Source organism: Heptranchias perlo, chromosome 5, assembly GCF_035084215.1.
Source record: "Heptranchias perlo isolate sHepPer1 chromosome 5, sHepPer1.hap1, whole genome shotgun sequence".
NCBI classification, from domain to species: domain Eukaryota; kingdom Metazoa; phylum Chordata; class Chondrichthyes; order Hexanchiformes; family Hexanchidae; genus Heptranchias; species Heptranchias perlo.
In genome coordinates, this window is record NC_090329.1 from 96,993,487 (window position 1) to 97,010,786 (window position 17,300).

A 17,300-nucleotide genomic window follows, 5' to 3' on the forward strand; every position below is an offset into this window, starting at 1 on the left:
CAGCCACAGTGTGCCGGTGGTGAAGGGAGTGAATGATTAGGGTGGTGGATAGGGTGCCAATCAAGCGGGCGGCTTTGTCTTGGATGGTGTCGAGCTTCTTGAGTGTTGTTGGAGCTGCACTCATCCAGGCAAGTGGAGAGTATTCCATCACACTCCTGACTTGTGCCTTGCGGATGGTGGAAAGGCTTTGGGGAGTCAGGAGGTGAGTCACTCGCTGCAGAATACCCAGCCTCTGACCTGCTCTCGTAGCCACAGTATTTATATGGCTGGCCCAGTTAAGTTTCTGGTCAATGATGACCCCCAGGTTGTTGATGGTGGGGGATTCGGCGATGGAAATGCCGTTGAATGTCAAGGGGAGGTGGTTAGACTCTCTCTTGTTGGAGATGGTCATTGCCTGGCACTTATCTGGCACGAATGTTACTTGCCACTTATGAGCCCAAGCCTGGATGTTGTCCAGGTCTTGCTGCATGCGGGCTCGGACTGCTTCATTATTTGAGGGGTTGCGAGTGGAACTGAGCACTGTGCAGTCATCAGCGAACATCCCCATTTCTGACCTTATGGGGGGGAAGGTCATTGAAGCAGCTGAAGCTGTTTGGGCCGAGGACACTGCTCTGAGGAAGTCCTGCAGCAATGTCCTGGGGCTGAGATGATTGGCCTCCAACAACCACTACCATCTTCCTTTGTGCTAGGTATGACTCCAGCCACTGGAGAGTTTTCCCCCTGATTCCCATTGAGTTCAATTTTACTCGGGCTCCTTGGTGCCACACTTGGTCAAATGCTGCCTTGATGTCCAGGGCAGTCACTCTCACCTCACCTCTGGAATTCAGCTCTTTTGTCCATGTTTGGATCAAGGCTGTAATGAGGTCTGGAGCCGAGTGGTCCTGGCGGAACCCAAACTGAGCGTCGGTGAGCAGGTTATTGGTGAGTAAGTGCCGCTTGATAGCACTGTCGACGACACCTTCCATCACTTTGCTGAAGATTGAGAGTAGACTGATGGGGCGGTAATTGGCCAGATTGGATTTGTGCTGCTTTTTGTGGACAGGACATACCTGGGCAATTTTCCACATTGTCGGGTAGATGCCAGTGTTGTAGCTGTACTGCAACAGCTTGGCTAGAAGCGCAGCTAGTTCTGGAGGACAAGTCTTCAGCACTACAGCCGGGATGTTGTCGGGGCCCATTGCCGTTGCTGTATCCAGTGCACTCAGCCTTTTCTTGATATCACATGGAGTGAATCGAATTGGCTGAAGACTGGCTTCTGTGATCATAGAATCATAGAATCATAGAAGTTACAACATGGAAACAGGCCCTTCGGCCCAACATGTCCATGTCGCCCAGTTTATACCACTAAGCTAGTCCCAATTGCCTGCACTTGGCCCATATCCCTCGATACCCATCTTCCCCATGTAACTGTCCAAATGCTTTTTAAAAGACAAAATTGTACCCGCCTCTTCTACTGCCTCTGGCAGCTCGTTCCAGACACTCACCACCCTTTGAGTGAAAAAATTGCCCCTCTGGATCCTTTTGTATCTCTCCCCTCTCACCTTAAATCTGTGCCCCCTCGTTATAGACTCCCCTACCTTTGGGAAAAGATTTTGACTATCGACCTTATCTATGCCCCTCATTATTTTATAGACTTCTATAAGATCACCCCTTAACCTCCTACTCTCCAGGGAATAAAGTCCCAGTCTGTCTAACCTCTCCCTGTAAGTCAAACCATCAAGTCCCGGTAGCATCCTAGTAAATCTTTTCTGCACTCTTTCTAGTTTAATAATATCCTTTCTATAATAGGGTGACCAGAACTGTACACAGTACTCCAAGTGTGGCCTCACCAATGCCCTGTACAACTTCAACAAGACATCCCAACTCCTGCATTCAATGTTCTGACCAATGAAACCAAGCATGCTGAATGCCTTCTTCACCACCCTATCCACCTGTGACTCCACTTTCAAGGAGCTATGAATCTGTACTCCTAGATCTCTTTGTTCTATAACTCTCCCCAACGCCCTACCATTAACGGAGTAGGTCCTGGCCCGATTCGATCTACCAAAATGCATCACCTCACATTTATCTAAATTAAACTCCATCTGCCATTCATCGGCCCACTGGCCCAATTTATCAAGATCCCGTTGCAATCCTAGATAACCTTCTTCACTGTCCACAATGCCACCAATCTTGGTGTCATCTGCAAACTTACTAACCATGCCTCCTAAATTCTCATCCAAATCATTAATATAAATAACAAATAACAGCGGACCCAGCACCGATCCCTGAGGCACACCGCTGGACACAGGCATCCAGTTTGAAAAACAACCCTCGACAACCACCCTCTGTCTTCTGTCGTCAAGCCAATTTTGTATCCAATTGGCTACCTCACCTTGGATCCCATGAGATTTAACCTTATGTAACAACCTACGATGCGGTACCTTGTCAAATGCTTTGCTGAAGTCCATGTAGACCACGTCTACTGCACAGCCCTCATCTATCTTCTTGGTTACCCCTTCAAAAAACTCAATCAAATTCGTGAGACATGATTTTCCTCTCACAAAACCATGCTGACTGTTCCTAATTAGTCCCTGCCTCTCCAAATGCCTGTAGATCCTGTCCCTCAGAATACCCTCTAACAACTTACCCACTACAGATGTCAGGCTCACTGGTCTGTAGTTCCCAGGCTTTTCCCTGCCGCCCTTCTTAAACAAAGGCACAACATTTGCTACCCTCCAATCTTCAGGCACCTCACCTGTAGCGGTGGATGATTCAAATATCTCTGCTAGGGGACCCGCAATTTCCTCCCTAACCTCCCATAACGTCCTGGGATACATTTCATCAGGTCCCGGAGATTTATCTACCTTGATGCGCGTTAAGACTTGCAGCACCTCCCTCTCTGTAATATGTACACTCCTCAAGACATCACTATTTATTTCCCCAAGTTCCCTAACATCCATGCCTTTCTCAACCGTAAATACCGATGTGAAATATTCATTCAGGATCTCGCCCATCTCTTGTGGTTCCGCACATAGATGACCTTGTTGATCCTTAAGAGGCCCTACTCTCTCCCTAGTTACCCTTTTGCCCTTTATGTATTTGTAGAAGCTCTTTGGATTCACCTTTGCCTGATCTGCCAAAGCAATCTCATATCCCCTTTTTGCCCTCCTGATTTCTCTCTTAACTCTACTCCGGCAATCTCTATACTCTTCAAGGGATCCACTTGATCCCAGCTGCCTATGCATGTCATATGCCTCCTTCTTATTTTTGACTAGTGCCTCAATCTCCCGAGTCATCCAAGGTTCCCTACTTCTACCAGCCTTGCCCTTCACTTTATAAGGAATGTGCTTACCCTGAACCCTGGTTAACACACTTTTGAAAGCCTCCCACTTACCAGACGTCCCTTTGCCTGCCAACAGACTCTCCCAATCAACTTCTGAAAGTTCCTGTCTAATACCATCAAAATTGGCCTTTCCCCAATTTAGAATTTTAACTTTTGGGCCAGACCTATCCTTCTCCATAGCTATCTTAAAACTAATGGAATTATGATCACTGGTCCCAAAGTGATCCCTCACTAACACTTCTGTCACCTGCCCTTCCTTATTTCCCAAGAGGAGGTCAAGTTTTGCCCCCTCTCTAGTCGGGCCATCCACATACTGAATGAGAAATTCCTCCTGAATACACTCAACAAATTTCTCTCCATCCAAGCCCCTAATGCTATGGCTGTCCCAGTCAATGTTGGGAAAGTTAAAGTCCCCTACTATTACCACCCTATTTTTCTTGCAGCTGTCTGTAATCTCCTTACATATTTGCTCCTCAATTTCCCGTTGACTATTTGGGGGTCTGTAGTACAATCCTATCAAAGTGATCTCTCCCTTCTTATTTTTCAGTTCTACCCATATAGACTCAGTGGGCGAACCCTCGGATATATCCCCTCTCACTACTGCCGTGATGTTCTCCCTAATCAAGAACGCAACTCCCCCTCCTCTCTTACCTCCTGCTCTATCTTTCCTATAGCATCTGTACCCTGGAACATTGAGCTGCCAGTCCTGCCCCTCCCTTAGCCATGTTTCAGTAATAGCTATAACATCCCAGTCCCATGTACCCATCCATGCCCTGAGTTCATCTGCCTTGCCCATCAGACTTCTTGCATTGAAATAAATGCAGTTTAATCTAGACTTCCCTTGGTCTTTGCCCTGCTTTCTCAGACCATCTGTCCGGTCATGTTCTGGACACTCTCCCTTACTGCCTTTTGTTTCTGTCACCACTTTATTTCCCACTGACTTCCTGCATCGGTTCCCATCCCCCTGCCACATTAGTTTAAACCCTCCCCAACAGCACTGGCAAACACTCCCCCTAGGACATTGGTTCCAGTCCTGCCCAGATGCAGACCGTCCAATTTGTACTGGTCCCACCTCCCCCAGAACCGGTTCCAATGGCCCAGGAATTTGAATCCCTCCAGCTTGCACCATCTCTCAAGCCACGTATTCATCTTAGCTATCCTGTCATTCCTACTCTGACTAACCCGTGGCACTGGTAGCAATCCTGAGATTACTACCTTTGAGGTCCTACTCTTTAGTTTAACTCCTAACTCCCTAAATTCAGCTTGTAGGACCTCATCCTGTTTTTTACCTATATCGTTGGTGCCTATATGCACCACGACAACTGGCTGTTCACCCTCCCCCTCCAGAATGTCCTGCAGCCGCTCCGAGACATCCTTGACCCTTGCACCAGGGAGGCAACATACCATCCTGGAGTCTCGGTTGCGTCCGCAGAAACGCCTGTCTATTCCCCTTACAATCGAGTCCCCTATCACTATAGCTCTGCCACTCTTTTTCCTGCCCTCCTGTGCAGCAGAGCCAGCCACGGTGCCATGAACCTGGCCACTGCCACCTTCCCCTGGTGAGCCATCTCCGCCAACAGTATCCAAAACGGTATACCTGTTTTGGAGGGAGATGACCGCAGGGGACCCCTGCACTGCCTTCCTACTCTTCCTCTGTCTGTTGGTCACCCATTCACTATCTCCCTCAGTAATTTTTATCTGCGGTGTGACCAACTCACTGAACGTGCTATCCACGACTTTCTCAGCATCGCGGATGCTCCAAAGTGAGTCCATCCGCAGCTCCAGAGCCGTCAAGCGGTCAAACAATAGCTGCAGCTGGACACACTTCCCGCAGGTGAAGGAATCAGGGATACAGGAAGGAGCCCTGAATTCCCACATCCCACAAGAGGAACATGACACGGCGCTGGGATCTCCTGCCATGACTTAACCCTTAAATTAGCTTAAGAACAACTACAATGTCAAGAGAAAAAAAAAGGAAAGAAAAACTACTTACCACTCCCTTTAAGGAGTTTACTCCTTTAAATTGTTCTCAATTTAGAGAATGTTAACTACACTAGGGACCTTGATTCACTAAAAAATAAACGCTACTTCCTATAAGACCTGCAGACCTTCCCTTTCCTTTTACTTCAGTTACTGTCGATCAGGAGAAATACTCACCTGAACCTACTCACCAATCAGGTGCCTCCCCTGTGTCGCGTCCCGATCTGATTCCTGACGTCACTTCGAACTCGGTCGCAGCTCCGCTCGGCTCGGCTCCTCTCAGCTGTTCTCAGCGCTCTGAAATCCCGCCTTTTATCGGACGCTCCCTCCGCTCGGCTCGGCTCCTCTCAGCTGTTCTCAGCGCTCTGAAATCCCGCCTTTTATCGGACGCTCCCTCCGCTCGGCTCGGCTCCTCTCAGCGCTCTGAAATCCCGCCTTTTATCGGACGCTCCCTCCGCTCGGCTCGGCTCCTCTCAGCTGTTCTCAGCGCTCTGAAATCCCGCCTTTTATCGGACGCTCCCTCCGCTCGGTGGGGATATCGGGAGGAGGCCGAGATGGATCATCCACTCGGCACTTCTGGCTGAAGATGGTTGCAAACGCTTCAGCCTTGTCTTTTGCACTCACGTGCTGGACTCGTCCATCATTGAGGATGGGGATGTTTACAGAGCCTCCTCCTCCCGTTAGTTGTTTAATTGTCCACCACCATTCACGACTGGATGTGGCAGGACTGCAGAGCTTTGATCTGATCCGTTGGTTGTGGAATCGCTTAGCTCTGTCTATAGCATGTTGCTTCTGCTATTTAGCATGCATGTAGTCCTGAGTTGTAGCTTCACCAGGTTGGCACCTCATTTTTCAGTACGCCTGGTGCTGCTCCTGGCATGCTCTTCTACACTCCTCATTGAACCAGGGTTGATCCCCTGCCTTGTTGGTAATGGTAGAGTGAGGAATATGCCGGGCCATGAGGTTACAGATTGTGCTGGAATACAATTCTGCTGCTGCTGATGGCCCACAGTGCCTCATGGATGCCCAGTTTTGAGCTGCTCGATCTGTTCTGAATCTATCCCATTTAGCACGGTGGTAGTGACACACAACACGTTGCATGGTGTCCTCAGTGCGAAGACGGGACTTCGTCTCCACGAGGACTGTGCGGTGGTCACCCCTACCAGTACTGTCATGGGAGATGCCTTTGCGACAGGTAGATTGGTGAGGACGAGGTCAAGTAAGTTTTTCCCTCGTGTTGGTTCGCTCACCACCTGCCGCAGGCCGTCTGGCAGCTATGTCCTTCAGGACTCGGCCAGCTCGGTCAGTAGTGGTGCTACCGAGCCACTCTTGGTGATGGACATTGAAGTCCCCCACCCAGAGTACATTCTGTGCCCTTGCTACCCTCAATGCTTCCTCCAAGTGGTGCTCAACATGGAGGAGGACTGATTCATCAGCTGAGGGAGGACAGTAGGTGGTAATCAGCAGGAGGTTTCCTTGCCCATGTTTGACCTGATGCTATGAGATTTCATGGGGTCCAGAGTTAATGTTGAGGACTCCCAGGGCCACTCCCTCCTGACTGTATATCACTGTACCGCCACCTCTGGTGGGACAGGACATACCCAGGGATGGTGATGGAAGAGTCTGTTTCCGGCATTTGTTTGACTCCTAGTATTTGCAGTTTTATGCTGTCCTATAAATTGTATTTGAAAGAATTAGTAGAGCCAAGAGCTGTTCTACTGATTGTAGGTGAATTGTACTTAAGTTAGCCAAAGGATGCAGCAGAAGTGAACTATTTATGCAGATGAGTTGTTCTCTGGTCTGTATTTGATTGAATTTATTTTAAAAACTGTAATTCAGTGTAATAGGAAGAGGGAAGTCAGAAGAGGTGAGAACAAGAGGTATATGGGCTTAAAACTGAGAGTGAGCACAAAATAAATATCCTGGATGATTACATCCCCCAAATATTTATGAAGGAAGATTGGAAAAACTTGGCTTTTTCAGTGCAGAAAGGACATGTGATAGATGGTCTTTTAGGAGGTATGTAAGATAGTTAACCGAATGGGAAAATGTAGATCAGGCTTTTACTTAACATTAAACTGCAAGTGTAGGGAAAACAGATTGATTCAAACTCGTGAAGGATAAATTTAGGACTGTTATCAGGAACTTATTGTGATCAAAACATGGAATGACTTCCAGACAGTGTAGTGGAGGCAAAAAGTCTGGATCCATTTATGAAACAATTGAACGCTGTGATGAGAGGCTGTCTGGATGAATCATTTAAGATGGGCCGAATGCCCCCTTACCTTTTTAATTGTCCTGTGATCTTCTATAATAAATCCCTTGGATTGGGTTCTACGGAGTTTATTGGTGTCTTAATAGCAATGATGTGCTAATAGTTTCTGCTGATTTTGGAAATGTCAAGCTGCTTGAGCTTAAAATATTGAGGACACAAAGGTCACTTTTAGTGACTGCAAGGAGGCAAGTTGTGGAGCAGCCTGGAACAGTTTTCATTGTATTTTGTTTTACAGGCGCTAGATTGTTTCACAGCCATGATGTCTAAACGGAGGAGTAGGCAGAAAATGGCCGAGATCATCGGCAGCAAACTGAACATTTCAAAAGAAAAGGTATTGTTTCCTTCTGTATGGCATTCCCTTGTATACTGCTTATAGAATTAACTGGCAATCAATATTTTTTTTGGTCATCTAAATTTTTCCTTCCATTTTGCTGCTGATTTGGTTCTATGATCATTCTACTGAAAGCAGAATAAGGAAATTTTCTGTTTTTATAATGTGGCTTTAGACAATTTTTTACATTGGCTTCAGATAGATGTATTGTTAACCTTTGCCTTTGTGTCAAGGCAGTCGTCAATAAACTATTCTGATTCATCCACATTTATAATGAATGTTGGTGCAACTCTGTGTAATGACCAATTAGGTCAACTTATTTGGCAGGGCATGATGTTAATATGGGTTAGTTTGTAGAGTGGGGAAAATGGAAGAACTCACTTTCTGTAGAAGCTGACTTGTCAGGGTATCCTTGAGATGAAGATAGTTAATTCTCAACATTAACATCTGTGATGTCTTTTGGGGATGGGGGATGGGACAGAGGTGATGAGTGAATGAGACTTAGTGCAAGATAGGATACAGGCAGCAGTGTTTTGGATGAGCTGTAGTTTACAACGGATGGAAGAGAAGAGGCCCCAGCCAGCAGATCATTGGAATAGTCAAGACTGGAGGGTGACAAGGCATGGGTGAGGGTTTCAGCAGCACATGGGCTGAGGCAGAGCTGGGTGATATGGGGGTAGAAATAGGTGGCCTTTGTGATGGAGAAGACACTGGGTCAGAAGCTCTGATCTGGGTCAAATAGGATGCTGAGGTTGCAAACAGTACCTGCTCAGTTTTTATCAAACTGACTGGTTTGGGATCTGAGATCAGTGGAGTTGAATAATCTCTCTGTACGGTGTGAAATGCCTGGGATGAAGGATCAGCATGCGTGGAGATTAAAAGATTGCTGTCAGATTGCAGTATTTGGACTTGGTGTTGGTCCATCAGGTATTGTTTCCAATACAGTTATGGGAAGGAAATCAAAAGGCCAAGAGGAAAAAAATTGGCAAGGGAGAAATTCTACAGTGGGCACTGAATTCTGCAGCAGTTTGTGTCTAGTTGTGGAGCACGAAGGACTGTGATTATGGGGAACAGGTTTACTTTTTCCCCTATTTAGCCCAGGAACATTGAGGTATATTGCAGCATGCAGAACATTGAGGTATATTGCCCTGAAATCAGTAGACTAAGGCTAACTTAAAACAAACCGAGATTGCTTCCACGCTGCGTTTGTATTTTTACCAACTGAGCTATCTGGAGAACTGCCAACGAATTATTGATTAAACCTGCAGCAATCAATTCCCCCAATCTCCCCTCCATCCGTGCAGGTGGTTGATACTGAAGTACAGCATTTGAAGCTGTAGTGTATTGTTCAGAGGCGATGATTTAATTCTCCTCGTGTTGCAGGCAGAGTTCTTCTGTCAGTTGTATAAACCTGCTGTTGGACTCAGTGAGGTGGAAGTGACTGTAGGACGGACTGTTCTGCCCCGCAAAAGAAGTGATGTCACCCTGCTGCAGTCGTAAGTGCAGTTTTAAAATTGATTTTAGGATTGGTTTTAATGCTCTATTACCGTAATAACCCATGTAACTCAAATAAAGAAATGATTTAAAAGGATCAAGGCTACTGGCTTGCAGTGACTGAATAAATAGATTAAGTTCTGTTTTTATGGCCTGGGGTGTTTTTTTAAACTGGCATTTTGGGATCACCTTCCAGATTCTATCAGGACTCTTTAAAAATTAGCATTGCGCCATTTAATATTTGATTAGTATTGTAACAGTATGGTGACCGGGAATTGTTGCAGGGGGAAAAAGTGTGCTGGATGCCAAGCAAGCACCAAAAGCCATGGTGTCTGAACAGCATTTTGATTTAAAAAAAAATTTTAGTCACCATGCCCTTGCAGGGTCTGTTTGGCAGTGATTTATAGCATTAGAACCAACGACAAAAATAGTACGATTTTCTCATGTTCTAGTCCTTGAAGAGGAGATTGACGCAGCAGAACATAAACTGAAGAGATCTAGAATAGCCACCTAGCAGCTGAAAGAGGGGTGCACTTTCTGTCCACAAAACCTTGCGCCCTGATAAGTTTTTGTCATACTTCTGTCAACCTTTTCCATTATAAATTCCTGTCTACACCTGTATTGGAAACTGCCTCTAAACATGTCATTTTGTAATTGCACAATCTGGCCGCTGGGTGGCACTACCATCTTGTCCCATATTGCAATGCTTTCTGAATTTTTATCCACTACTTTTTTCTCAATTTGTAATCTGCAAGATGAGGATTTAAATAAAATCCAAATACATATTTCACAATAACATGATACATTTACTCATTGAATTGTCTTGTGTATTTTTATTCTTCCGAAAGCCTGGGTTTCAACTTGATACTTTTACCCAGAGCTGTGACACTGAGCAGAATTCAGACTGTGCAGTCTAAGCATGTACTGTCGAAGGATGCATCAATGCCAACTCAGCTGCTGGGATATTTTCCTTTTAGTTTCCATAAGTTTTTGCTCTGTTGTTGTTTTTCAAAATCATTTAAAGAAAAGCTAGAGGGCAAATTACAATTTTTTTCGGGTAAAGTTTATATCTAATGTGTAAGTGAAAACTTATTACACACCTGTTGTAGCTTTTTATTTTTTTGTTCTATAGACTTCGGAAAGTATATTAAGCTGAGAGTCTTCATGATTTGATTTATGCTTTTCAAAAAAAGAGTAGTTGAAATTTGAAGCAAATAGTCTCTCGTCTGTTGATGAAAATGTTAGCATTATAAATCAACAGCTGTGAGGGAAATGCACATTTACTTGTACATGGACCTATACATACATATGTCTTTTGCGGGCAATGTCTTTCCTAATCATGTAAGTTTTTTCCCTAATTAAAAACAGATGAACTGAATTTTGAAAATTTTAGTTACTACCTGTGTTTTGCAGATAGTAATTAGAATGTTTACATTTTCTTAAAGTGGAGATGCATCTGTCTACGAACCAATCATAACATACCAAAAGAAATTTAACACATCGTCTTAGAAAGCCAGGAACAAGTGATGCTAGATGTGACATCTCTTCCATGTAGTGCTGTCAGGGTCATGCCCTTCCTCTCCCCTTACAGTTGACTCACCAGGAATCCACTAGTGGTTCACCATTCATTGATCTGCAACACTGCACAGGGGTACCTGTGGTTTAACAGATCTAAGAACCCTTCTTCCCCACCCCTTCATGGTCAAACTTCAGCCCCACTGCAATACTGTCTATCTCCTGGACTTTCACCCAGAACTACCCCCAGGTGCAGCTAAACCCCATTTCCCCTCTTTAGCACTAGAAAATATGGAGGTGCCGTCTACTGGTTCTGGTGGTTCAGATGGATGTTAAGACCACATGGCATTATTCCAATAAGAGCAGTTAGTTCTTCTGGCTGATATTCTTCCCTCCGCCAACACCATTTTAAAGCTGATTTTCTTACCTCTGGTTCATGGCCTCATGTGCGAGTGTACTAAAAGTAAAGACCTACCACTCGTTACGTGGGGTTGCAATCTTCCACTCTTGCTGATTTATGAAGATCACTTATAAATGTGGCAAATGGTTTTCTGTCGCTGCACGTACGGGGTTAAAAACCAGTTTGTCACCGGAAATTGATTTTTTTTTTGGCGACACATTCATTCAACTAAAATACAAGTATCGTGGGTTTGTTTTAACAGCTCTAATTGAATTGATAACTTTTAAATTTCCTTTATCCTGTTCTGATTATGAAAGCCTATTTCTGTCTATCTTGTTCCATTCAGATGTCTGTCTAGTGCCATCCGAGGGATAGAAATAGGCCAAAGAGAATTTGCATGGTCACCACTTAATGAGGGATCTTGCAGTAGATCCAGTTTACATTAGGTAGCATAGCAGAGATTATTTCTACTTTGTATATTTGAAATGCTATTTAATGCCTTGGAACTTGGATTAAGCAAGCATGACTTGCATTAGTACTGTTGTGAGCTTGCTCAGGAGTAAATGGATTATATGTTTTCACCATCAATGTCATGACTTTTCTGAATAGTTTTATTTTTCTGACTAGCCATTCAGATATGCCCATTGGTTACATTGAGGTATTCACTATATGATCTGAGATTTGAGTTTTCAGATATTTAATGCAATTTACCAATAATCAATCTACAATCACAATACCATGTTTCTACATTGTAATTGGCCTCTGCTTACTTGATAAGTTGCTAACGAATATTTTTAACCTGAATGCTTTGTTTTTTATTTTGCGTGACTGAAATTATTGTACTGCCTTCTAAGGGAAAAGCAGACATTTTCAGCCACACGACCCTCATCGCTGCTTCTGGAGCAACTGGCTGTTTGCCTTAATAAAGAGGAGCCTGTCTTATTGGTTGGTGAAACAGGTACTGGAAAAACCTCTACTGTCCAGTACCTTGCCAGAATTACAGGTTGGTAGAACAATGGAAGTTGAGTGCTCTTCATCTTACTATGTGGCATACGGTTTAATAATTTTCATGACCATGTATTAGGAAATCTAAGTCCCTGTAGTGAAAGAGATACTCTGGGGAAGAGAAGTTGCCATCTAAAATAATGTTGAACCGTGTAGCGCATACTTCTGAAATAAGTTATTAAAAGTCTGTGCGTTGATTGTCAGTTCATAAGGGAAGGCAAACAAATGAGATTTCCCCCCCCACCACGCCCCCTCCCCCGAGTAATTTTAACATTTTTAGCAGACACTGTATAATTGATGGCATTCTTTTAAAAACAAGCTGACACTTTCTGTGGAATCTTGAATTAAAAAAAAAATAACTACATCAAAAAAAGCTTTAGGGCAGACCCTACAGCAAGATTTTTTTTCAGCCCACACTGTTTTTCTAGGAATTAGTGTTGCTGTTTGGTCGATTGACTGGAAGTTGAAATCCTAGGATTTCCAGTTCCTCCTGCGCTGTAACCATTGTATGATTCTATATCCACCGATCACTTATTTTTCTGCTGAGTCACATTATTGGGACTGAAAACAATTGTTGGACCTCTCGCTCCTACCAAATCCTACCCTGGATACTCGTGTCTCCTGTTTGATCAATAGTTTTGAGTTATTGCTCACGGCCAACATTGAGAATTAATCTGTTTATCAATTACCAACATACATAATTTGTAAATTTATAACACTGAAGCAGAATGTGCTGAAAACTTGGATGTTCATTTTCTAATATTTAGGACCTAACTTGTTCACCCTTGGTTTGTTTGAGGAAATAAATTCTGAATTTTTTCCACATGCTTGTCAACATTTTGGCAAATTGAAACGGTGTCAATTTGGGGTTGGTGTTTAATCGATGACCCTTACAAGTTCTGTCTTGTGTAAAGTATTCTGTTGTATTTTGTTTCAGGCCACAAACTGAAGGTCATAAATATGAATCAACAGAGTGACACTGCAGACTTGCTTGGAGGGTAAGTGTTGAATTTGAGGGATGGCTGAAGGCTTCTGATGGAGAGAAGCTGATAGCTGAATGCACGCATGGCTATTTCTTGTCCTTATTTGGAGGAACATTTTCTTGCTGTTTTTTTTAAAAATTAAATTAATCTAATTTAAATTACTAATGGCCAACCTAACATGATGCATAGGTGATTTAAAAATGCAATGTTTCAATATTTGGAATCTGCCTCTTCCAATTTAAGTTGTGCCTTATGCCCTCAATGGGCTGTTTTACTAATGATATCCTAATTGAATCTCACATTCAATAATAACAAATTCAGTCATTGAATCTCACAGATTCAATTACTATGTTTCGCTGCCAGTAATTAGAATGTTTACATTTTCTTACAGCAGAGATGCACCAGTCTAGGAACTGATCATAAAACACCAAATTCAATTTTTACACCGAACTCTTAGAAAGCCACAAACCAGTGCTGCGAGTTGTGACAGCTGTCCCACCCAGTGCTGTCGCCCCGCCTTGCCCTGTCTCCTCACTGACGACAAGACACCAGGAATCCACCCAAGGTTCACCATTCACGAACCTGTCTCGTCTCAGGTTCCCCCGCTGTAATGTTGTTAAATATTCTGATGCACCTCTGGTGTGAAAAAGGGGAGCGTAATACAATTCTAGTAGCAAACGGTAAATGAATATTTAACATTTAGGATACAATAATGAACCCACTGTCAGAAAATTAACTTTTAGGTTAGGGATATACTTCAAATACAGAGTGTACCAATACAAGAAAAAAATTAGCACGAGGATAAGTCCCAACTGTAACTGTCTTGTACACTTCCTGTTCGGCAACACCAAGAGAAGCATCAACATTCTTTCAAGAGCAAGTTTCACTTTTGACTCATCCTTGTGGAAGTAGGAGGCGTGAGTCCCAGGAAAGAGGCCAGTGAGGGAGGGATGAAAGTAAAGTAAACTAACGTAGGTGCCCTATGGAAGGGTACCTTCCCTTCAAGTTGCGTCAGTCAGCAATCTAAATTTGATTTTAAGTTAAGTACTAATACGCCAAACTCCCTGGTGAAGTTCTCCCAACTCCACATATGAGTTCCCTAATGGGTGTTAGCAGAGGGATCTACTGGTTCTTTATGACACTGCTATTTAGTTCAGAAAATACTTAACCAGAAGGGCCTCTTTTCTTTTGATCATGATTTTTGATCATCGTGAGAACTGGAGTTCCCCTGATTTTAAATCTCTGAACCTGATCACTTTTTAAAGTAAAAGGCAACATCACTTATTCCAAGTGCCAACAATATGGCATTGGTTTTTGATTTACACGTAAGCTAACATTTGGGATTTATACTTATTTCTGTTCAGGTACAAACCTATGGATCGTAGACTTATTATGCTGCCTTTACGAGAAGCGTTTGAAGAGCTTTTCATTCAGACATACTCTAGGAAGCAGAACACTACTTTCTTGGGTCATATCCAAACGTGCTGCAAACAGAAGCGCTGGCAAGATTTACTCCGATTGATGCAGCACGTCTTCAAAACGGCCATCGATAAGGAACTGAAATCTAAGGAAGACAGTGAGAAATTTTAAAATTTTATATTTTTAAATACTTTTTTGCATTTATGCATTGGATTTTTGTATGGGAAGCGGGGTGGTGGAAAGAGAATTGATTTGGAAAAGTACAGTTGTCTGTTGCTTCCATTCTAGCAAATGGTCATTTTACAGCTGTGCGGCAATAATGGATGGAAAAATGTGCAATGACTTCTCCCAAATGTCTTGTTCCATTGCGATTCATGTTCTAATGCCATAATCTTGATTTATTATAGTGTTAAAATTGTACCATGGAATCTTGCCTCAACTGTCAGCAAAATTGACCCTAAAAAAGTTTGTATTGAGTTTTGTCATGACAGATGGAACAAGATTTGTCATTTAAAAAAGTGAGCTCAATTTCAAGGAGTGTGAGGTATTAGACATACTGTACTAAGTTAACTATATAGTGTGTTTTGAGATGAAAGAGAAATAACATTTTTTTATAGCTATTAACTGTTAGTTAGACTTGTTTCTGCACGTTTAGGTTTTAAAATTTTTTGCCCACAATGTTGCTAGAAGTGCAATCTGATAACGATACAGCGAAGGAAACAGGGCATCTGGGACCTTGGTGAACAACGGGACAAACAGTGTATTTCCCTAACTAATGAGATTAAAGGATTGAGAAATACAGAGGAAGGACTGAGAAGGAGAGTGAATTAGAGTGGATGAATTCATTGTCAAATCAAATACAGGAAGGGAAATAGAGGGAAAAGGAAGATTGGATTGAGAGAAAAAAAGGCAGAAAAGAAAATTTGACATTTTAAAAATCTCCAACAATTCATTACCTGAAGGAATGGGACTCCACACTTTTAATTGTTCATTTTCTGGGCAAGGGAGGTTGATTGGCAGTCATTAACCATTATGTTAAAATGGTACTTTCATTGTTAATTACTAGACTTAACTTTGTGGCGAGTTTAATAGGCAATTAATGTGTAAATGCAGCAGCTTGATGAAACTCGGTGGGTGGTTAAGGGCGAGATGTCATTTTTGTGAAGCAATCAGCGGAGCAGCGCAAATCGGCCAGAAACTTGTGACGATTTGCAATTCATGGTATCTCTTCTTTGCCACAAATTGCTGGCTGGTTTGCACATTAATAATGGTGTGTATTGTTCAGACGCCGTTATTTTTTTCAACAAAATCTGGGCCATAATTCGACAGTAGAATTTGGGGTATAGTATCTGAAAAAGGTGTTTCATTTTTGTACAAAAGCTGATGTCCTGAGGGTAGGAAAAGGTATTTTTGAGTTGCGTATAATTCACAACCGAAGAAGCCGACAATCTGAATTACTTTATGGAATCATAGAATGGTTGCAGCACAGAAGGAGGTAATTTGGTCCATTGAGTCCGTGCCGGCTCTTTGTAAGAACAATCCAGTTAGTTCCAGTCCCCCTGCTCTTTTTTTCCCCATAGCCCTCCACATTTTTTCCCTTCAAGTATTTATCCAATTCCTTTTTGAAAGCCACAATTGAATCTGCTTCCATCACCCTTTCAGGCAGCGCATTCCAGATCATAACTACTCGCCTTTTTTTAAAAAAAAAGTATTTCCTCATGTATCTTTGGTTCTTTTGCCAATCACCTTAAATCTGTGTCCTCTGGTTCTCAATCTTTCCACCAATGGGAACAGCTCTTTATTTACTTTATCTAAATCCTTCATGATTTTGAACACTTCTATCAAATCTCCTCTCGACCTTCTCTGCTCTAAGGAGAATAACCCCAGCTTCTCCAGTCTATCCACGTAACTGAAGTCCCTCATCCCTGGAACCATTCCAGTAAATCTATATTGCACCATCTCTAAGGCCTTCACATCTTTCCTAAAATGTAGTGCCCAGAACTGGCCACAATACTCCAGTTGTGGCTGAACCAATGTTTTTATGAAGGTTTGTCATTATTTCCTTGCCTTTGTACTCTGTGCCTTTGTTTGTAAAGCCCAGGACCCCATATGCTTTTTTAACTGCTTTCTCAACCTGCCCTGCCACCTTCAATGATTTGTGCACATATACCCCCCAGATCCCTCTGTTCCTCTACCCCTTTCAGAATTGTGCTCTCTAGTTTATATTGTCTATCCTAATTTTTCCTACCAAAATGTATCACTTCACTATTTTCTGCGTTGAATTTCATCTGCCACGTGTTGGCCCATGCCACCAGCGTGTCTCTATCCTCTTTAAGTCTATCACTACCCTCCTCACTGTTGACTACCCTTCCAAATTTTCTCATCTGCAAATTTTGAAATTGTGCCCTGTACACCCAAGTCCAAGTCATTAATATATATCAAGAAAAGCAGTGGTCCCAGCACCAACCCCTGGGGAACACCACTGTACACCTCCCTCCAGTCTGAAAAACAACCGTTCACCACTGCTATTTTCTGTCATTTTAGCAATTCTATATCCATGTTGCTATTGCCCC

The 17,300-nt window shown here is 43.1% G+C and overlaps 1 protein-coding gene across 1 annotated transcript in view; it reads left to right on the forward strand.

The window, feature by feature from the left end:
* Positions 1 to 17,300, forward strand: part of mdn1 (midasin AAA ATPase 1) — a 178,672-nt gene that overhangs the window by 29,755 nt on the left and 131,617 nt on the right. Inside the window, exons 12-16 of the mRNA XM_067985297.1 lie at positions 7,816 to 7,911; positions 9,295 to 9,407; positions 12,175 to 12,323; positions 13,263 to 13,323; positions 14,673 to 14,884. Of these exons, the coding sequence (XP_067841398.1) occupies positions 7,816 to 7,911; positions 9,295 to 9,407; positions 12,175 to 12,323; positions 13,263 to 13,323; positions 14,673 to 14,884 (631 nt within the window). The remainder of the gene's footprint in view (positions 1 to 7,815; positions 7,912 to 9,294; positions 9,408 to 12,174; positions 12,324 to 13,262; positions 13,324 to 14,672; positions 14,885 to 17,300) is intronic.